The sequence below is a fragment of the Microtus pennsylvanicus genome, chromosome 1, assembly GCF_037038515.1.
Source record: "Microtus pennsylvanicus isolate mMicPen1 chromosome 1, mMicPen1.hap1, whole genome shotgun sequence".
Lineage (NCBI taxonomy): Eukaryota > Metazoa > Chordata > Mammalia > Rodentia > Cricetidae > Microtus > Microtus pennsylvanicus.
This window is the reverse complement of record NC_134579.1, coordinates 81,795,293-81,818,691: the sequence shown is the minus strand read 5'-3', so window position 1 is coordinate 81,818,691 and position 23,399 is coordinate 81,795,293. Positions and strand designations below refer to the sequence as shown.

General features: G+C 43.4%; 1 protein-coding gene across 1 annotated transcript in view; it reads right to left on the bottom strand.

Moving 5' to 3' along the window:
- Nucleotides 1-8,240: 8,240 nt before the first annotated feature.
- The window catches only part of Elavl1 (ELAV like RNA binding protein 1), a 43,342-nt gene continuing 28,183 nt past the window's right edge, over nucleotides 8,241-23,399 (bottom strand). The window contains exons 4-6 of the mRNA XM_075970954.1: nucleotides 20,424-20,577; nucleotides 15,260-15,485; nucleotides 8,241-9,799 (exon numbers count right to left, since the gene is read on the bottom strand). Of these exons, the coding sequence (XP_075827069.1) occupies nucleotides 9,475-9,799; nucleotides 15,260-15,485; nucleotides 20,424-20,577 (705 nt within the window). The 3' untranslated portion in view covers nucleotides 8,241-9,474. The remainder of the gene's footprint in view (nucleotides 9,800-15,259; nucleotides 15,486-20,423; nucleotides 20,578-23,399) is intronic.

Genomic DNA, 23,399 nt, shown 5'->3' with positions numbered 1-23,399 from the left:
CCCTGTCAATAGCGACACCAGCTAAGGTGGGTGTGTTTACATCACAGGAAATAGCAACTACTACAAGTCAGGTGCTTTGGGGCTTATCTGAAGAGTCACTGATTGAATCTTTAATCAGAAAAGCAATGCGAGGGAAGAGGGAAAGTGAATACAGATCTTTAGAGGATGATGATGACAGCTGGGGAACCAGAGAGAGGAGTGTGTGGGTGCCATACCTTTTTACTCAACATTTTTTAGAAACAAAGTCAGATGGTGTAGCAGTGTAGCCCTGGCTGGCTTGGAATTCACTTTGTAGACCAGGGTGTCTAGAAATCCCCTAGTGTGGGGATTAAAGGCACGGTCCACCATGCCCAACATTTTTTTTTTTTTTTTGGTTTTTCGAGAGAGGGTTTCTCTGTAGCTTTAGAGGTTGTCCTGGAACTAGCTCTTGTAGACCAGGCTGGCCTCGAACCATGCCCAACATTTCCCCCTCAACTTTTAACTTTGTGCTTGCCTCTGCCTTAGGTAGCCTAGATTGGCCTTTCAATATATAAGAGGATGACCTTGAACTTGGACTGTCTTGCCTCTACCTCTTGGGTACTGGGTTTATAGGTTTACACCACTAAGACCAATGGAACCCAGGGCTTCATGCATGTCAGATGAACATACTACTGACTGAACTCCACCTCCAAATCCTAACTCCTATTTAAAATTTCTCTTACATTTATTTAGCCCCCTCCCCCCGCGCCTTCATTTGTGTAAAAGGCAAATGTTTCCCTCAGTGCACCTGTAGAGGATCAGAGGACAACCCAGGTGGTCAATGTTTGCTTGCTTGTGCCTTTTGTCCTGAGCCATTTCATATATGTATATATTATTTATAAGTTAGAGACTTAGAGAACTTGTTATTAGTCCAGGCTGGGCTTAAACTTGAAGCTATACCTCTGCCTCAGCCTCCAAAGTACTGCAATTACAGATGTGAGGCCCACCTTGGCTTTGCATAATTTCAAAACTGCAAGAACAATTTAATGACCACTAATCAAACCGTCTTAGCCTCTGGAGTGCCGCATTGTAAATAAGTGTGTGGAGATCAGTGGGCAGCCTTGTGGAGCTGGCTCTCTTCTACCATGTGGGTTCTGGGACTCAGGTTGTCATGCTTGGTAGCAGGTACTTTTACCCACTCAGACATCTTGCCAGCCCAGAATTTGTGTTGTGTGAAGCTATTCATAACAACTTTACAACTACTTGTTCCATCAGCAGGGAAACTAATCAGTGGGCTCCCAGACTCTCCCATTCATTCATGTCATCACAGCTGGCTGACCTCTCTAAGCATTGCAATAATCCCATGAGGTACTTAATATTATTATTCCCATTATACTTTTAAAACTAGGGCTGGAGATATGGATCAGTGGAAATAAGTCCCATTCCCAGCACCCACAAAGCAGTTCACCATTGTAACTTCAGGCCCAGGGGAATTTGACACTCTCTTCTGACCCCCATAGGCACCTGCAGGCAAAGTGCACATAAATAAATCTAAAAACCATTTTATTTTATTTTTTTAAAATTTATTTTATTTATTTATCATGCATACAATATTCTGTGTGTATGCCTGCAGGCCAGAAGAGGGCACCAGACCTCTTTACAGATGGTTGTGAGCCACCATGTGGTTGCCGGGAATTGAACTCAGGACCTTTGGAAGAGCAGGCAATGCTCTTAACCACTGAGCCATCTCTCCAGCCCCTAAAAACCATTTTAAAAAGCATTATATTTTCTCTGTGAGTGGAAGTCAGATGACAATTTACAGGGTTGGTTCATTCTTTGCACAACATGCCTCCCGGGGATTGAACTAAGGTCAGGAGGCTTGGCATCAAGTACTTTTACCCACTCAGACATCTTGCTGGAACAACAATTTAGGCTTACTGGGCAGAAGAGATGGATCAAAGGTTCAAGGGCACTTGGTCTTGTAGTAGGCTTGGGTTCAGTTCCCAGCACTCACAATCATCTTTAACTCCAGTCACAAGAGATCTGACACTCTCTTCTAGACTCCATGGGCACTGGGAATTCATTTGGCACAAAGACGTTCATATAGGTAAAACACTTCTAACACCAAAAATAATCTATGAAATTGAAAAAACCTGTTTACAATATATCAAATGCTGCATTCACTTTGTGTTAAATTATATTAGTCTTTTGAATTGTTTCACTCTGGAGCAGGGACCATGCTAACCTCTCCTCATTCTTGTTCTAATTTTAGTGTAGGTGCTGCTGAACCCAGCACCCAGCCAGACTTCTCACAGAATTCGGCATTGATAAATGGGTGTTGTTTTGAGCCACTAAAGACATGGTAATTGGTTACAAAGAAATAGAAAACAGGTTGGGGATGTAGTGACGTATTGGTTCAGGGCAGGAAGCCTTGGGTTCATCTCAGCATGGAACAGGCAAGAAAAATGTGTGGCAGTGTAGGAAGGCCACCTGAGTTCAATCTCAGGGCTCAGTCCCTGGGACCCACGTGGTGGAAGGAGAACCTAATTCATAAATTATCCTCTGATCTCCACCTCCCCACCTTAAAAAAAAAACGACTTCACAACATAAATCCTGGAGTCCTAATTTGGAACTGGTTTCAGGGTCATAAAACAAACATGTCAACTGGGACCATTGTTTCCACAGCCAGTTATTTTTTTTTTTTAAGATTTATTATGTATACAGTGTTCTGCCTGTATGTATCCCTGCATGCAGAAGAGGGCACCAGATCTCATTACAGATTGAACTCAGGACCTCTGGAAGGGCAGTCTATGCTCTTAACCTGAGTCATCTCTCCAGCCCCAGCCAGGTATTTTTTTTTTTATTATGTATACAATATTTTGTCTGTGTGTATGCTGCAGGCCAGAAGAGGGCACCAGATCCCATTACAGATGGTTGTGAGCCACCATGTGGTTGCTGGGAATTGAACTCAGGACCTTTGGAAGAGCAGGCAATGCTCTTAACCTCTGAGCCATCTCTCCAGCCCCCCAGCCCGGTATTCTTAAGAATTTAACTTTCCCACCCTTTTCAGTTTCTGTATCTCTGGATATCTTCAACTGACCATTTGTGTTTCCTTCTTGCTTACTAGGTATGTGGATTTCCTCTATACTTTTCTACATGACCAGAACCAAAGTTGTTGAGAATCTACCATCTGTACCTCAGAGTGGGCTTTTTTATTTTGAAGACAAAGTATTACTAAGTAACCCTGGTTGGCCTGGAACTATATAGACCAGACTGGCCTCTTCCCCCAGCCTTTTAATATATGTCTATATAACCCTGGATGTCTTAGAACGATGCCTGGCTTTTTTTTTTTATCTCAATTGTGTATGAGCATGTCTTTCATGGGAGCAGAGGCCAATTTGTGGGAGTGGGTTTTCCTTCCATGTGGATTCTAGGAATTGAGCTCAGGTTACCAGTCTTAGCAAGCACCTTTACACACTGTCGTCTCACCAGCTCAGAAAGTCCTCTTCCTTGAGTTTTGGGAGTCTGAACTGCAGAGGTACTTACTCTCAGGTGCCCTAGCATCTTCTTTGAGCCCATGCATTCTGTTTATCTAACCAAGTCCCCTGTGTGTGACAACCCTGCAGCCTTCCTGAATGTAGCCATGCTTTTTATGTGTATCTGAGTTTCTTGAGGCCTTTCAGTCCCTTGGTGGTTGTGGCATTTCCCTTTGGGTAAACTTGGGTTTCATCCCCCCTAGTCCAGCCCCTTCTAAACTTGCCTGTAGCCAACCCACAAGGTCTCTCTCCAGGAGGCCCACCCCGGCAAGAAACAACCTTCATGTGTATTCCACCAAACAAGCTTCCCACACCAACTCTCCACTCTTGAGTTTGTTCAACTGGGGAGGGTCTTCAACAGGCTTTTCTCAGTCTTCTTCCCAGTTCTCCAAGATACAATTTCTTTTTTGTTTTTTTTGAGACAGGGTTTCTCTGTGCAACAACCCTGGCTATCCTGGATTTTGCTTTGTAGACCAGGCTGGTCTCAAACTCCCAGAGATCCTCTTGCCTCTGCTCCACCCTCCATATTGAGTGCTGGGATTAACAGCATGCATAACCACCACCTGGCTACAATTTCTTTTCCAGACTTTAGATCCTTAACTCCAGAAAGCAGTACCCACCCCCAAACTCTGGAGGGCTTGGAGGTAATAAGGTCTCTCATATCCCAGCCTAGCGTTAAATCTGCTATGTAGTCAAGGTTGACCTTGTGCTACTGGTCCTCCTGTCTCTGCTTCTCAAGTATTTGGATTACAGCTCCACACTACCAGACTTGCTTTTTGTGGCACCAATCCAGAGGTCAGATCTTAGTGCAATCTAGACACTCTATCCAAAGAGCCACATCTCCAACCCACATGAGAGTCTGTGCTCCCAATCACATAGTAAGATGGAGAGTTACACTTGCTTTCCTGTCCCCAAAGGAAACCGAGTCCCACTCCATCCCATGGCTCAAACGTGGCCATGTTCAACCCAAAAGTACGGGGAAGAGGTATTGACCATCAGGGCCCTGGGGTTCCTCGTGAGGAAGAAACACCTGGGTAGAAATGAGAGGGTGACGAAGAGACAGATACACATCATACCTGAGGTGTCCATGGGCTCCCTCTCTGCTAGGTCAAGGCTGTGGCCTGGTGCTGTCTCACGAAGGGAAAAAGTCACCTGGCACTTTATCCAGCTTTGGAATGCTGACAAGTCACACATGATCACCCCTACACCGTCGCATCTCAACGATCCCACTTCATTTATTACCAAAATATCACAGAATTCCAGTCACTGGTAACATACAGTGTTTAACACAAACCTGACACCTGCGAAGAACTGAGTATTCGGACAAACTGATTTCATTTGGAATCATCAGTTAACGCCCCATACCTCCAAAATACGCTTTTGAAGAGCCTTGGAAACTGAATTAAAATGTCTACACAGCTATGAACAATTGTTTAATAAAACTTTTTTCATGTTTCCATTACATGTAAATATATCAATTTGGCATCTCTATAAAAACTCTGAAAATGGTGCAAAAGTTTCATTCTCTTTGAGAAAGCCATTGACAAAAAATATTCACACGTCACTAAAATTTCGAAAAATGGTTCTTTCAAAGCTTCATTAATCTGAAATCTTCTGGATTATCAAAATCTAGGTTTGCTTCTTCTTCCTAAAACACTGAAGAACATTTATTCACAAGGATTTAAAGTAGTGGGGAAAAAGGCAAACTGGGAGAAGGGAAACAGGTAAGGGCTTTGTCCCTACCTTTTTCTGAAAATTACTTTTAAAGGCTAGTTACATAAACATCCTCAAAAGAACACAATGGGATTCACTTTATTGTTGACTTTGGACAGCAGTGTCAGACTTTATTGAAAACAAACCCATTTAAAAACAAAGTTAAAATGAAAAAAAAAAGGTACCTGAAAAATAAATTATTTCATATAAAACAAATCAATAACTTAAAACATACTAATATACAAAAATGTCTAGCCATCTAGTGTACAACACGGGAATCAGCTGGTAGAAGCCCTCCCCTCCCCCAAAGCAAGCCACTGTGAGGGAAAACAGCATGTGGGAAGAAAGGTGGCCTCCACCAACCAACCAGCCTTCTCTTCTGGGGGAGGGGGAACAGAAAAGCACAGTCCTCTCAAAGTCTCCATCAGCCTAATGTGGATACTTGGCAGCTGGTGAATTACAAGTAATAAATAAATAAATAATAAATATTTTCATGACTGAGAAAAAGAAATTGAACCACATCAGCAAAAGGTTAGGGAAAAATGTAATACAATCATTATTAAAGGTCAAAGGCAGGTGTGGGAAGTGGGAAGTCCTTATCTAGGATGGAAATGCATACTCTATTGCTCCCCTAAGAATGTGTCAAATCATCAATGTCATTCAACAATATGCGTTCATGACTTTGGGGTGTTCTAGGGAAGTTGGAAAACAGAATTCCTGACCTCTTGAGTGTGATAAACCCCAGCTACCTCAGGTTCCAGTAGGTGAGGCAGTTCCTGGGAAGATGGGAAGGGATGGAGAAGGCAGAGGCCCCTTTCAACTTATTCATATTGTCTTTCATCCAATAGAGGAAAGCTGGCTGCACAAAGCATCAAGAGATAAAATTGAGCTGAATCATGCTAACTGGAAGAGCTGTTATTTCAACTTTGATTCCCAAATATAACACCAGACTGGAGTAGGTCACATCCTTTCAACATGTTATGTTATAGACAAATGGCTTTTGTTTGGAGGCAAAGCTGGGCAGATAACTGCCACTGTCTTGGAGGTTCATCTATTTCTCTGACCCAGCAGGATTCCCCTCAAATCTCAGCTGGGAGACTTATCATAGCCCCTTATAGCCAGGAGGTCCAGTACCCAGCTGTGTAAGGTTCCTGAACTGTTTACTGCCAAGCACAGACTCTTTAAAGGTTAAGGCAATTGCAAAGAAGACAGAACCCACTCATTACAGTGGCATCACCCCTTACCTCCCACCCCAGGGAAGTCTGCTTCTCAGTCAAGCAAGATGGTGAGCTGAGCAGAGCAACTAAGTATGGGGAGGAGGGACATACAGTCACAGTACTGCAACCAGAGGCACAGCCAAGATGGCTTGGTACATTACCTAGAAAAGTTTCAGTTAGGGGAGAGAATCACACCAGGAAGAAAACAGGTAACCCAACTAGAAGTAGGATGGCGGCTCAACAGATAGATAACCCACTACCAGGGTCAATCATACAGGTCAAGAGAACTCAGTCAAAGCCTCTTTGGTATTGGCTGAACCATATTTCTGGTGAATGAACATTACCTACTCTGTATTTTTTTTTAAACATCAGATTACCAAACAAAAGGAATGCCCTTATCCTGCTCAATAAAAACAGGATGGATTTCTGTGAAAAAGAAAAATTAAGAAGTTTCTTGGGTAGTAACTTTTTCTCCATTGCTGGGATGGAACTCAGAGTTTCCTTTATGCTCTGCAAGCACTTTAATCACATACACCTCTGGATTCTGGGATGTCCCCTTTCTAGAAAGCCTATACAAGCCATCATGAACTCTGAGATGAGGCCCAGCACCTAGTCCCTTCATACACTGAAAACTGCTTTCAGGAATGCCTTTTCAAAGCTAACTCCTTCTAGACACTGACAAAGAAAGCCTGTCAAGAAATGCACCGGCTTTTATCTAGAACGCTGTTCAGACAGTGGAGACTACACACAATTCCACTCAACTTGAGGCCACCTGCAGAAGCTGGTATGATTTTCCCCTTCCCTCTGCTTCCGGTCGGAATGATCACTATGGAGTAAACAGGTGTTTGTGGGGTGGAGATGGTAGTGACTGAGGTGCTGGCTCTGAGCACCAGGTGCTTTAAAGACACAGTCCCTTTCAGGCCTGGGACACCTGCTATGGCTGTAGGAGTGAGGACGAAGCAGGGAAGGGTCAGATGGGGAATCCCACCTTCACTCAGAAGAATGTTGGCCTGAGAAACTGGAAATGCTTATTTTACCAGAACATTTTGGTACTATGGGGAGGAGCACTCTGTAGCAACAGAGCAGGTGACCCCTCTCTTTTTTTGGTCAGATCTGGGCAAATGGGCCTTTGGTTCTTGGCTTCAGGTTCTACAGGCTGGGAATTCTGGGAAGGAGTGAGTAGCACTTGGCTCCTGTCAGGTGGGACAAAGCCCTGGTACATGAGGCAATGTCATCAATGGTGGGGAACACTATAGGGAAGACAGGGAAAGGAGGCACAGAGAGGGGATAGGCAGCCTCAAATTGTCCAAGGGTTTCTGACACGATGACATGCTTTAGAGATGGCTGTGCTTGTTGCTCAGTTTTTCACTTAAATAAATGAAACAAAATAGCTAAATACGCAAATAAGTAAACAAATATATAAATGATGCCGTCATATCATGATATGATATCAAAAACTAAGTACTAGCCTGCTGTTACACACTCCAGGCTCACATCAAAGTGAAGAGCTGCCAGTTAACCGGGCTAGCCTGTTCTCATTCTCTCCACATGCTATTAAAAATCAGACCACGGTTCTGAGGGGTGCAGGGGTCAGGCCTTATCTGCTCCGAAGGCCTTCCCTCTGACTTTTCCTACCAGCTCCCGAGTTAAGAACCATTGATCCGCAGCTGTGTTTCTACACCTTAGATCCAGAAATGCTTTTTAAATTTTCAGGCAAATGTTTAAGGTCTGACAGACTCCTCCCTGAATGCTGGGCTGTCTGTGCCTTCCCTAGCCAAAAAAGAAAGAAAAGGTAAAACAAAAAACAAAACAAAACTCGAGCAAAACAAAATCAAATTTAATGGTCTTAAATGCAAAAGTAAAAACAAACAAAAAACACAAAAAAGCAAAAGAAAATTAACAGAACAGAACCCCAAACGTCAAGGCAGTTATGAAGAGAACTTTGAGGGTTAATCCTTAAAACTACAAATCAAAGGTTTTTGTTAATAGATAACTGGCAAGAAGTACTTTTCTGCTGAGTGTCCATACAAAAGCAAAATTTCAAAACAAAATCTAAGATTGGAAAAAGTCTAGTGCTCACAAGGAGGGATGCGAAAAATACAATGCTCAAATGTTTCTGTGTCATTAAAAACAGAGCTGTCATTGTGCATTCAAGATAGGTTAAATGGTCTTGGAAACTCGAGAGGTTGCATGAACAACAGTATTTGATGTGTGGGCACCATGCATGCAATGTGTGGACAGACACTCAGGATGTCAGAGGAGTGGGACATCTTCAGGCATGCCTGGAGCTCAGGTCTGACTCTGGAATATACTGGAGCTGCCCTGAAACTCTTTGGTCCGTTCTCATTGGTGCCTGGGCTTATAAAACACCTTTGTGTCCTCTGGAGGGCCTGGCCAAGCCCAACATGTGGAACCCATTATCCTCCCTGGGGAGGGTCCATAGAGTATGGGCCCTGCTGCTGCTGCTCCCAACACCATAGAGCCAGGATTGAGTGGACAGGAGGCAGCAGTGGGACCTGCTGGGGAGGGCAAATTTTCTGTCAACTAAAGCAGAAATTGCTTAAAATGGTGAGGCAGTTGAGAAAACACACTCTCCATCTGTCTAACATCTTTAGGTTAAGAACTAAAACTAAGAAGAAGAAAAAAAGATTTTTGTTTCGTTTTAAATCTGGTCTGTGGAGACATCAAATGAAACAGGTGTTAGACAGTCTTAGAAGTTAAAGCATGCTTCAGTTCCACCACCATCCAGAGGGACTGGTTAGTCAATGCAGTCTATTTAGGTTTCGGTTTAATATATACTTTAAAGGAAATAACTTAAGGAACTTAAAATTGGTCTAACATTTGTGGGATTTCAAGCATTTGAACATGTTGGTTGCATCCCAGAGTATAAAAACCTTTTGCACTTCTCATTTAGACTAAGACAAACACTTGTGAAAATTGGCGCAAAATGAGTTGTACACTAACAAAAAAGTTTCAACTTCTTCACTCTTAATTATCTATTCCGTACAAAAAAAGAAAAAAAGAAAAGAAAAAAGAAAAGCATGAGCGAGTTATTTGTGGGACTTGTTGGTTTTGAAGGAAACCTGTAAAATTTTGTCCCCCAGGCGGTAGCCGTTCAGACTTGCTATGGCCATTGCAGCTTCTTCATAGTTTGTCATGGTCACAAAACCAAACCCTTTGCACTTGTTGGTGTTGAAATCACGAATCACTTTCACATTGGTGACTGCACCAAAGGGACCAAACATCTGCCAGAGGATCCCCTCATCAGCGTCTTGCCCAAGGTTGTAGATGAAGATGCACCAGCCCGAGGAAGCATTGCCGGGGACATTGACACCAGAAATCCCACTCATGTGATCTACACCCATAGGGGAGAACCTAGCAAACAGAGAGCACACGTTCAGGTCAAGGTTAAGGCCAATAGTGTATCTGCACAGGAGGGGTAAGAGGGAGAAAGGACGGGCAGGCCGGGATGATGGTGCATTGATGTAAGGATACTGGGCCTCTCACTGCTCTACACAGCCAGCTCTTCCTCTAAGTTACAGATGCTCAAGGCTGGGGTACCACGAGAGTCAAAATGACTTAAAAACTTATTAGCTGTGTAAGGTAACAATGTTCACTGTGATATTTTCTCCTTTATTATCTTCTTGTCCCATCTTCTCTCAGATCCCGCCTTCTTCCCAAATAGCTCCTTCTACTTTCATATAATTCATCTGAATTTGTGCACTTAAGAGAAAACATACACTGTCTGCACCTTTGGGTAACTCTCGAAAGGAATCTTGCAAAACAGTGGTGGGGCAGGACCCGTTCTGTTAGGGTCTGACTCTGAGGTACCCAGCTACTGCCATTTGACAGTAGCACCACTTCTCCTGCTATATGTGTGCAGCATATGTGGGGTGCCTTTAGTTGTTTCTGAGACTTTCCCCATTTTACTTTAGTTTTTGTGTGCTGGGAAAGGAACTGAAGGTGGGCACTGACCACAAGTCCAATCCCGTATCCCACATTGAAATTCTGTCAGTTTCTTCCACCTGCTCCAGTGCAGCGGACAGCACCCTTTGTGTATACAGTAGTCCATGTAGGGGAGAAAGGACACTCCCTGACTTCCCCAAGTTTAGTCCCTTTTCATTGCTTTCTTGTCCTTTGTTTTTTCTATTTTTTCTTTCTCCCCAAGACAGGTTTTCTGTGTGTAACTCCTGGTTGTCCTGGAACTTACTCTATAGACCAGGTTGGCCTTGAACTCAGATTTGCTTCTGCTTCCTGGGTGCTGGGATTAAAGGTATGTGTCACCACCTCCAGTTTTAGTTCCTTCTCATAGTGATACTTCTGCCTGAGGGGTCAAAGTCCTGTAGAGGACACAATAATTCCTTTCCCCTAGCTCTGAACTGGCTCAAACCACCCCACAAGGGTCAGGTCAAGCTACCGAGGCCTATGAACTCAGTAGATAGAGGAGTATCAGTAACTTGACAAACACAGTGAGTTTTTCCCACAGTGAAACATCCACCACCACACCCATTCACATACCTACCTCCTCCCTCATCTCCCCACCATGCCCTCTATTTTTCTATTTCATTTATGTATTTATGTATGTATGTATTTATTTATTTCAAGATAGGGTTTCTCTATAGTTTTGGAGCCTGTCCTGGAACTCTGCTCTGTAGAGCAGGATGGCCTCAAACTCACAGAGATCCACTTGCCTGTGAGTGCTGGGATTAAAGGCGTGTGCCACCTCCATCCCATCTATTTTTCCATTTCTTTTGGGCAACAGGTATCTTACTCTACAGCTCACACTGGCTCAGGATTCGTGGTCCTCTTGCCTCAGCCTGAGTGTTAGGACAACAGGCATGTACACTATTCCTGGCCATGGTGAACTGCTAAAAAATGTGGAGAACATGTAGCTGCAGTGATAAGATTAAGGAGAATAATAAAGAGTAAGCTCTGTTGCCCTCTGTAGGTATTTTTGGAAGAAATAAACAAACAAAAAAACCATCCCCACAAACAGCTGGAGGGAAAGCTTAGGAATGTTTGAGGACATAGATATCTCTGGAGCAGCATACAACCAAAGAATCATCACCTGCTCCAAAATGATACCAGACTCTGCGCTGTGGGACCCCATGTGATAAAAGAAGGCTTCAGAGCTAGTTTTAATGTGGTGAGAAAAAACCAAAATACAGTATTTGTTTCGGTTTTAAAAACTGTGAGAACTGGTTTCAATAGCCAGCAGTAGAATGTTGCAATGGTCAGATGGCCTTCTGTGGTTCAGAGGCAGTCTTAATGCAGAAAGACTATGGTATTGTTGATGTGGGTGGTAGGATGGTACCCAGGTGCCTCTAACACACTAAGTTGAGTTGGCTTTTAATGAGAACTAGAAAATTGCACTGACTGTGGTTCCAAGTCACCTAGATTTTCACGTGGCAACTACAGTGGGCCTTTTATATCTATCGGTTCTCCATATGCATTTCATTTTGTTGTTAATTTTGTTTTTTTGTTTTTCAAGACAGGGTTTCTCTGTAGCTTTGGAGCCTGTCCTGGAAACTAGATCTTATAGATCAGGCTGGCCTCAAACTTAAAAGAGATCTGCCTGCTTCTGTCTCCAGAGTGCTGGGATTAAAGGCATAGGCCACCACTGCCCAACTTGTTAATTTTGAGACAGGGTCTCACTATATGTAGATTTAGCTGACCTGGAACTCACCACTATGTAGAACAGGCCTGGTTCGAACTCACAGAAAGCTATCTGTTCTGTTTCCTGAGTACTGGAACTAAGTACATGCCAGCAAACATAGGGCCCCCCGCCCCAAGCATGGTCTAATGTAGCCCAAGCTGGCCTCTGACTCCCTAGGTAACTAAGGATAATCCTGAACTTCAGATCCTTTTGCCTCCACCTTCCAAGTGCTAGAATGACAGGTTTGTACTAAAACACCTAGTTTATGTGGTGCCGGGAATGGAACCCAGGGCTTCATACATACTGGGTAAGCATTCTTCCAATCAAATGATGTCTTTAGCATTCACATCTGCAACTCAACCAATTCTGAATCAAAAAAGATAATTGGAGCCGGGCGGTGGTGGCGCATGCCTTTAATCCCAGCATTCGGGCAGAGGGAGGCAGATCTCTGTGAGTTCAAGGCCAACCTGGTCTACTAGAGCTAGTTCCGGGACAGGCACCAAAGCTACACAGACACCGTGTCTAGAAAAACAAAACAAACAAACAAATAAACAAAAAAGACTTGAGAGGTCCTTGGGCTACAGAGATGGCTCAGAGGTTAAGAGCACTGACTGCTCTTCCAGAGGTCCTGAGTTCAATTCCCAGCAACCACATGGTGGCCCACAACCATCAGTACTGAGATCTGGCGCCCTCCTTTGGCGTGCAGGCATATATCAAGGCAGAATGCTGTATACATAATAAATAAATAAATCTTAACACCGCTCTATTTTATATCTTGGATGATTCTGAAATGTGAGATAGGGATGTGAGGTGGTGTCCTAGAACCAGTCCTCTAATGAACCCCAAAAAATGACTATATACTGAAAACACCTAGGGGACTAGTTTACTGTCTTAAGATTCTCCTGCCTCAGCATTCCCAGTCCTGGGATTTCAGATATGCATCTCTAGCTGAGAGCTTTTGGACACAAATACCCATCTTCCTCATTCTCAATTCTTAAGGAGATCACCCTCATCGTCTCTGATGGACAAAGAATCCTGTCCTGTCTGCCTGCTCTCTGTCCACCTGGGCCTGTCTTCCTTTCCTTATCTCTGTCCCATCCAAACCCTGTTCCTCTAGCATCCTCTGGTCTCGTCCCTGAGCAGCTCTTCATGTTACTGTCTTAGTAACATGTTACTTAGGTGGAACCGCTCCACTGGCTTTAGATTCCTGAAATGGCCTGATTCTTTCCACATGCCTCCCCAGCCTGCTTTTAAACCAGGAGGTAGAGGCAGGTCAGCTTTGGAACCAGAGCCAGGCTGAGGACTCTACATGGCTATACTATGAAAATAATCTTCTCCAAGACAGCTTCTGTAGAAAGAGCAGGATCTACTCAGCCCCAATGCTTAAAACAAAAATGAGAAATCTATAGAGTGAAGCAGAAAAAAAAAAACCAAAACACAACTTTATCCACCTAAGTCAAGCTTTTGACACCCTGACAAAAATGAAGAAAATGGCACTTAAATTTGATTTTTTTTCATTGCTCCTAACGCAGTATTAACACTCTGAACTGATTCTAAGCTGGTTTTGTTCTAGCTGAGTCTGGCAACTGACAATATTTTAGTAGAAGACAAAAGAATTGAGGAAAGCAGCCTTTCTTTAGGTCAGGGCCTTTAAGCAGCAGACACCTAATACTCAGCTATAAATATGACCAAGCAGCTTCAATATAGTACGGCAGCTCCTGCACATCACAAACAGGATGCAGCAGCAGCAGCAGATTCATTTGCCAGAATTCAAGAGGTGGAGGCAGAAGGATCAGAAGTTTAAGGCTATTCTTTTTCTCTCCCCCGCCCCCCAAGTTTCTGTGTAGCTACTGCAGTTATTGAACTCACTCAGTAGATCAGGCTAGCCTTCAACTCAGAGAGTGCTTGGAATTAATGGCATGCTCCACCAGGCCTGGCTCTAGGCCATTCTTATCCATTAGCTACATGGTGAGTTCTAGGCCATCTTGGCCTATATTAAACCCTGTCTAAAAAGGAAAGAAAAAATGGACAAGGAAGTCGCACAATAAAGGCTTGCCTTAAAGTCAGTGATCAAATGTATGAAACTTATAAATAGGTCTTGCCTAAGTACATGTTGACTGCCATCTTTTCTCACAGACACAGGCTTTTTTTTTTTAACATAGTTTTAAAATATATGCATTTATCTATTTTTATATGTGTGTGTGTTTTGCCTGCATGTATGTCTACACACTATGTGTGTGCCTGGTGTCCCCACAGACCAAAAGAAGGGATTGTATTCCCTGGTAATGGAGTGATACAACACCTGTGTGCTGGGAACTGAACCCACATCTTCTGGAAGAGTAGCAGTGTTCCTAACTGGTGAGCCATCTCTCCAGGTCCAAGATTAAAAAAAAAAAAAAAAGAAAAAGGAAAAAAAAAAAGAAAAGAAAAAGAAAAAAAGGCACACTAAGAATTGAAGGATTGCAATTCCTGCTGAACTATTCCAGTAATATGACTTCATATTACAGGAACCAAGTCCTGGAGCACTACCAGAAGCCAGTGGAGTTGGTGCCACCTTTTCAACTCCGATGACAGACAATGCCTCAGTGGATGTACAGTTGGCCCCCTGCAGCCATGGGCTATCTGTGGACATGACTCACTATAGTCTGGATATACCTGGGAAAAAAAGAATCCATATTGTCTGGGTACAGACTTGCCATTATCCCACAGTTAAGACATCACAGCAACTACTTTCACAGTACTTAGACTGAACTAGGTATTAAGAGTTATCCAGTCTATAGGAGGACATGTGTAGGTGATGTGCAAAGATCTTATAAGAGAGTTGAGCAACCTTGCACTTGGTGCCTACAGAGGACTTGGAACCCACTTTCTGACCACTGATATCAAGGGTCCATTGCAGTATTTTCCTTTCCTTTCAAAATGGTTTTGCTTTGTAGTCCAAGTGGTCTTTAATTCTTGATTCTTCTGCCTATGTCTCTCCAGTGATGGAACTGCAGGTGAGTCACCATGCCTAAGTGCAGACACACTTCTAATAGAGGTGAGGACAAAGCTAGAAAAATATGACTGGTAGGATAAGTCTAGCGTTCTCTGAGAAGTCCTCTCAACACAGGGCTATGTTTAGCTTGAAGGAGTTTAACAGGCTATGAATAGCCTACCAGGATGTCACCCTCTGGACCCACCTGAATCTTTGCGCCTGGTGGTGCACAGGGCCTCCAAACCGCCTAGCAGGCGAGTGGTACAGCTGCGAGAGGAGAGCCATGTTTTTGTTCTGGTTGGGATTGGCTGCAAACTTCACTGTGATGGGCTCGGAGGAACCTGGGGGTTTATGACCATTGAAACTGGTAATTGCCTCTTCTGCTTCCGACCGTTTGTCAAACCGGATAAACGCAACCCCTCTGGATAAACCTTTTTAACAAACCAACAAAAATGGAGTTAGGGGGAAAAACCTTAAGGACAGAAAAATAAAACTGAGAAGCAAAAGTCAAGTCTGTAGGCTGTGGTTCATTCAAACTAGGCACCTACATAATGAAATAAACGGAAAACAACTCCAAATATGTAAACAAATGAATAAAGAAAACAATGACTAATCAAAGATTAAGATTTCAGACTCTCTTTCTAGCTGAAGCAATGATTCCCTGGGAGGAGCAAAGGGGTAAACTTTGCTCTGAAGTACATTCAGAAATGGGTGATGGCTGCAAACACTGAAGAGTTTGTTAAGAAAGTATTAAAGTGCCTGCCCATCTTAGTGACATCTTTAAACTAGATTTCTGAATGTGGTCTAGAAGAGAAGGCTACTCCAATCTAACTAAATATTCTCATTCACATGACCAACTAAGGCTAACCTGGATGAGGGTGATCCTTTTCTAGGCAGACATTTTTCAGTTTGAGATAGGGCTGGCCTCAAACTCACAGGTTGCCTATGATCTTGAACTCCTACTAATATTGTTTCTACCTCTCAAGTGCTTCAATTTCAGGTATGTGTCACTACACCTACCATATGTGTGCTAAGGACTGAACTCAGATCCTTCTGCATGTCAGGCAACCACTCTACTAATGGCACTTTATTCCTGGTTTAGGCAAAGGCCCTTAGCGCACAATTAACGAGTAACAATGATGGCCTAGAGTCTTTGGTGACCTGTGAAGTGAGCATGCTGTCAAATGTTCTCAAGTCTCTTCCCATATCTTGGTACTTCCCCTAATCACTTCTTAGAAGAACCTGAAATGCCATATAATTCATGTGCACAGCAGCCAGGGATCTTATGGATTCTTTCTTCTGGGTTCAAAGGTAACATTGCAAACCCCAACAAAACGTAACCCCTACTTAAAATACATAGCACACACTGATTTAGTGATTTCAGACCTAGCAATATGCCATGCTGATTCTGATATTTGAGCTCATTGCTCAACACCTGAAGGAATACCTGAAGACCAATCTTTGTCAGCAGGTGTTGTCTGTATTACTCTTACACAGCAAAATTGACAGCTTGGCTGATCCTGGAAAGCTGAACCCTGACCTAACTTCAGGCCAGTATGATTCAAAGTTGTGGTGGGTTGGTACAACGTCACCTTTAGAATGACTGTCATTCTATTTCTTAGACCTGTGACCAAGCAGAGGAAAAGCCTGTGTCCAAGAATGGCTTCTTTAGTTTTATGCAATTGCTTTTAAATAAAAACTTTCTGAAAGAAAAAGGGGATAATATCTTATGAAGGAGGTAAAAAAATTCATGTCTGATGAATTCATACTGCTGAGATGACTGTGATTTGGGCTTTATTTTTAAATAAAAACAGATTTTTTTTCACACAATTAGTTTTATTATGGTTTCCCCTCCCTGTTCCCCTTATTCCCACTTGTAACTTCATGCTTGCTTTCTCTCATTTTAGAAAACAAACAGGGAAATAAAAACAAACAAACCAACAGGAAAAGAACAAGTATTATGAGACAAAAGTTTCAAAAATATCACTGAGTTAGTTTTCAGTTGGCTGTCTACTGTGAGGCATAGGGACTGCCCTTAATTGTGGTTTATACAATGAGACTCCATTAGAGAAAACTAATTTTTCTTTAGTGAGATGACTGCTTGGTTAGGGATGGGAGATAATGTCCACTTCTCTCTCTCAGTTCCAACATCAGCCAGATTGGATCTGTGCAAGCTGCTACTATCTCTGAGTTCATATGTGCCTAAGTCCTGCGTGTCTGGAAAGCAATGCTTCCTTGGTGTCTTCCATCTCCACTGGCTCTTACCGTGACTCTTCTTCAGAAAGTTTCCTGAATTGGGCTTTCTTTTTGCTAATGTTTTCAGGATTAACAATAGAAACCAAGAGCTGGCACAACTTCCAGATGTGTGAACTAATCACATTCACAATTATGAATAAAAAATCAAAAATAAACTAATTCTAATGACTATGGATGTAAATATTTTTAAAAGATTTATTCATTTTATTTTATATATGTGAATGCTTTGCCTATGTATATGTATGTGTATCACTGTGTGCTTGGTGCCTGTGGAGGTCAAATGAAGATATCCAATATCCTGAAAATGGCAGCTATGAACTGCCGTGTGGATGCTGGGAATTGAAATTGGTTCTTTGGATGAGTAGCAACTACTCTTTAACAATTAAGCCATCTCTCCAGCCCTACATGAAGATTCTTCTTTTAATTTCTCTGTGGAACAGCCCTGGCTGTCCTGGAACTTGCTCGGTAGACCAGGCTTCTGATTCCCTCTGAGACTAAAGGTGTGAGCTACCACTGTCTTTTACATGAAGATTCTTAAAAGACCCAGTTTTTCTTCTTCTTTAAAGGCAGGGAGGGTCCTACCACGCTGCCCTGAATGGCTTCAAACTCACTGAGTCCCATTTGCCTCGGCTTCCACAGTGTTGGGATTAAAAATTTGTGCTACCATCTTTGGTTTTTTTGTGTGCTGTTGTTGTTTTAAACATTGTTGTTGTTTTAAACATTGTATGCACACTGTGTGCATACACATTCAAGTAGACAACACTCATACACATAAAATAAAAATGTATTTAAAAATAATTGTGGTGGTTTGAATGAGAATGCCTTCACAGGTTCATATATTTGAATACTTAGTCCCTAGTTGTTTAAACTACCTGGGAAGGATTAGGAGGTATGACTTTCTTCAAGGAGGGGTGTCATTGGTAGAAGGCTCTTTGCCTTGTGGCTATGGATCACAATCTAAGCTCTCAACTATTCCTTTCCTCTGCCATCATGAGTTCTAACCCTTTGAAGTCATAAGTCAAATTACGTCAGAGGATAATATAAGGAAGCTGGTTCTCTTCTTCCACCACACAGAGCCCATGGATTGAATTTGTTTCTCAGACTTGTGGGCAGGTACCCTCACCTACTTAGTCACCACGCCAGCCCCAAATGCTATTCTGTTAAGTACTTTATTTTTTTCCCCCCAGTACTGGGAATGAGACCTGGGACCTTAATCATGGTATGCAGACTACCATTGGACCATGGTCCCACCCTTGCTTTTCTGAACTTTAAGTGCTTTTCATTCATAGAACATAACACAAGTCTTCCCTTTCCATACCCTTCTCTTCCCTGGGAATGTTGAACCTCATACAGTCTCATCAAGAGTAGCCTCTCTTTGCAGCAGAAGCCCTGAAGAGCAAGTCATTATCTTTTTACATGGCTTCATCTGTGGAAGGAGGGCTAGGGAAGGGAGGGGAGTCCTGCCACGTTCTTCTTGCTTAGATTGTAGTGTCCTTTGCTAAAGTGGCCGAGAAACAAAGTGAAGGCCAAGAGTAAAGTGCGAAATCATCCTGAGTTCATGGCTAATTAGGGAGAGGGGTGATATTGTGGTATATCTCTTGGACAAAGGAAAGAGACAAAGTCCCTACAAACAGATGAGGGAGCTGACTGTAGAGGTGACACTTTCTGCATGGTGGGGCCAACTATGCCAAAGAAGCAGAGGCGGAGCCTCTAGGAAAAGTGGTATGTTCTTGGGGATGGGGTTCTGTTCCAGTTTCCCACACCCAGCAATGCTGGGTCATGACTGATATAAGAGCCATATGCGATCTAGGGAGGAGGCTCAGGGAGAAGAACCTGTGTTGGCTCACTGCTTCTCTCAACAGGTACTTCAGGAACTACTGACAATGTTCAGTGCAAACTGGGGGTGGGAGTTCCTGCTAAATAAATACTTAGTTCGCTGATCACCCAGAGAAAGGAGCAAACCTGTGTGAGGGAAACTAGGCCTTTCTGCCACAGACTGCTCAGAGTAGTTGTTTATACCAGGCTATAGATCATACTCAGAGCTCCTGTGACATGTTCCTGGGAAGTCTGCAGTGAGCCTGAGCTTGAGACAAAGTGAAACATCAACCCTGTGCAGTCATAAAGAGTGCCACAAGTTGCTCAAACGACTGAGCCACCCAAAGCCAAGGCATGGGGCACAAAGTCTATGGAGAATGTGAAGGGGAGAAAGCAAGAAAACAAACAAGCAAATCCACACAGGCCTTGCTCAGTCTCGGAACAGACTCCTCCTTTCTGGTGCCAGCAAATTCCCATTCATACTGCGGTGATAATGGGTAATGATGCCCCCAGCTGGAGCTGTACTTATCTTTGGACTGGTAATGTTTTGGTTGGGTTGGGACACAGCATGAGTGTATGTGGTAGTGCTCAGCATTTTTATGTCCAGTTTCTCTACACACAGTTTGGGGTCCAAGATATAGCCTGGGAGGGACCTGCCAAGAGGTCAGGATGGCAGAGACAAGAATTTACTGCTTTCTCTGGAAAGGAGCATCACAATCATAAAGACTGAGGAAGTCCACCTGAAACAGCCAGTGGTGTTGGCTGCAGCTCACTACAAGGTGAGGTCTTGGGACTCTAAGAGGAGACACTGACACCATGTATTTGTAGTAAGAACTGCAGGTGACAGGTGAACAGCAACCTTTCCAACTATTCCCAGGGCAACGAAAGCTATCTGGGGTAGAGAGAAGACGCCAGAATTTTGATATTTCTCCTACAAATGCTAGCCTAATGCTGAGTGGCTTCTTCTTCCTTTTATTTCTTTTTCATTTTTTCTGAGAGAGGGTTTCACTATGTCACCATGGCTGGCTTGACACTTGCTATATAAACCAGGCAGATCCCGAACTCAGATCTACCTGCTTTTGCTTCTCCAGTGCTGGGATTAAAGGTATGCACCATTAGCCCTGTCCCCCAGGACTCTTTGAATGCTGGCTCACTCCCCTAGCCAAATCGAATGAAAACTAATGTCCAATTTGCCCCCTTTTGGAGGCTAACTAATAATATCTTTCTATCTATCCTAGAACACCTAGTTCTACACTCAGAGAGAAGCCTTTGCTGCCTATCCTAGCTCCTGTCTGTACCTGTGGTCTGATCCACAAGGACCCTGGAGTTGATGATTCGCCCAAACCGAGAGAACATGTCCTCCACATCCTTCTGAGTCATGGTCCTCGGGAGCCCGCTGATGTACAAGTTGGCATCTTTGATGACCTCTGAGCTTGGGCGGGCATAGGACACCTTAAAAACAAAACAAGTCAGAATTAGGGCTGGCATGTGGCCAAAGTACCATAGGAAGGAACCAAAATTTGGTGTTATGCAAAGCCAATGCTGTGGCATGTAATTGCACACAGGACAATATCATGCAATGGCATTTTCATGGCAGCTCACTACAGGCCAGCAGGGAGCTCAGACACCTTATAGCTGGTCCACAGCATCTCTAACAAGCAGAACATTATTTCTATTACACAAAGAAAAAGAGACCATAGGCCCACAGCAGTTGGGATTCAAGTTCATGTTATCTGCTGAAAACAGGATCTACGTCCCCACCTTCACGGAACTTGTGGTATGGCAGACAAAAGCTGAGACCCTCTTGGAAAGGCTGTATCAACCCTAGCCAACAAGGAAGGCACTACAAAAGCCTATATAAGAATGCTGTGCTGAGGGAGGCCCAGTGATCAGCATTTGAATGCTTGGTGCTGATGCTTGTGCTAGGAGAAAGAAAAGGAACCCTAAAGGCAAGCACCAAAAGGTTTTGGGCTTTTTCCCTGGCAGAGGCACTAGAGATAGTAGAGACCTCAAAGACCAGGGGCAGCCTTGATCTTCAGTGAGACAGTATGGTTAGCAGGAGACTTTTCTGCCAATAAAGGGCAGAATGGGACCTAAAGCTGAGTCAGGAATCTGGGTACAGAGTTGTGTTGTAAGACTTTTAAGACAATTCTGAAGCCATTTCTGACAATTCTGAATCCTCTCAGCCTCCGTGCCATAGTGCTTCCCCTCCTCCCCTGGGAACCAAGGACCTAACAGCTACACATGCACGTACTCAGTTCCTGAACAATTACCCATATACGTATGTTTTGGTTCGGTCCCCTGGGAAACGGGGTCAAAATGACCTCTTACCTCATCTGATCTGACAACAGCTCTCCAGTCAATTATTGGTAATAGCCCTTTCGAATAAGCCAATCAGAAAAGTCAAAGAACAACCCCCCTTGCTTCTGTGGCCTCTTTAAAAGTAGACTGTACCAGCTATTCGAGGTCTCTCAGCTTCCCGAATGCTGAGGGACCCTATCATGACAGAATTAATAAAATCCTCATGCTTTTGCATCGGCTGTGGTATGTGAGATGGTCTCTGGGGGTGACTCCTCAGTGTTTGGACGCTAGAGTCCCACACATACACTGTACACAACTTTATTTCCTCAGAGACTGCTGCCCAGCTTCCCCATTACCAGGGCTGCCAGCTCTTCTAGGCTTTCCCAGGATTAGGCTAGATCAGCAGGGAGTTGCCATCTAGGACCAGTCTACCTTGCTTAGGCTGCATACAGGATCATTTTCTCAGTTTCTGATGAAGAACACAAAGATACAGGCATTCTGAAATTGTGACTGAGTGCCACCAGTAGGGCTGAGTTCAAGACGAGCACTATCTGTACTTTTCAGAGCCAAATGCTAAGGAAAACTTCAATGCTAATGTCAGACATAACCACAAGTACTATTTGTCCTTTTTAGGCACTGTGAAGTTCAAAGTCAAAACTGAGTCAAATGGAGCAGCACTAGGGCATCTGGCACTGCTATGAGCACATGTCCCCTTTGAGTATATGGACACCACAAGGACCCTCTAAGTTCTCAGCAACACTTTTTCTTTAGTGTCAATCCAGTGCTTTCCTGTCCTCATCTTGAGAAATCTGTGGGTGAAATATATATACATACATGCATACATATATTTTTGCACATATATTTTTTTAGATTCATATGTTTAATCCCTAATCCTCAGGATCATAGAATGTGACCTGGTTTGCATACAAACTTAGTTAAGACAAGTCACACATGGGAGGCTGAAACCCTAGTCTGATATAATTGTCCTTATAAAAAGGGAAAATCTGGGCTGGGTGGTGGTGACGCACGCCTTTAATCCCAGCACTAGGGAGGCAGAGGCAGGCGGATCTCTGTGAGTTCGAGGCCAGCCTGGTCTAGAAGAGCTAGTTCCAGGACAGGAACCAAAAAAGCTACGGAGAAACCCTGTCTCGAAAAATCAAGAAAAAAAAAAAGGGAAAACCTGGACCCAGGCACATCCACAAAGGCACAATGTCATGTAGAGATGAAGGTAGTGAACAAGGGGATGCTTTTATAACCCAAGGAATGTCATGGATTGCCAACAACTGTTAGAATTTAGAGAAGCTTATGAAAGATTCTTTTCTAGAGCCCCTAGAAAAAAAGCCAACTCCACTAACCTTGTTCTAAGACTTCAGAGCAGTGAACCAGTTTCTGCTATTTAGGGTATCTGGTCTGGGGTACTATATAAGCAAACTTAAAACTCACCTGAGCAAGTGGTTGTCACAGAACTGTTATCTACTTAATGCACAGCTCTCTTTGTCCCTATACTATATGTACTACATTTACCACAGACTCAAACAAACTGTGATTTTATCCAATTAACTCCATGAGAGTAAAACTTAGATGATCACCGTTTCTCCTTCAGCACCTACAACAGTCAGGGGCAATAGTGGCATTCAATAAACACCTACTGAATGACTCAACCACAGTCACTGGTGATAAGAACACATATAATGAACGACAGTGCTCCAGAGATGGGGGCTGGGGATAACAAGTTCAAAGTCAGTACTGGTTATATAGTGAAATCCTGACTCAAAAAAACCTAAAAAACAAAAACACAAAATAACACAATGGGTGACCAAAATGAATGTTCCATTTCCTCAGAGCTCTGTGCTGTAACTTAAGTTTCAGGCACTTATCTTCCACCAAGTGCTGGGAAGGTGCTAAACTGGTGTTAAATGCCAGGTGCCAGAGCATCTAATTTCAAGCCTTGGCCTTCGTCCCTCCTCTCTCTC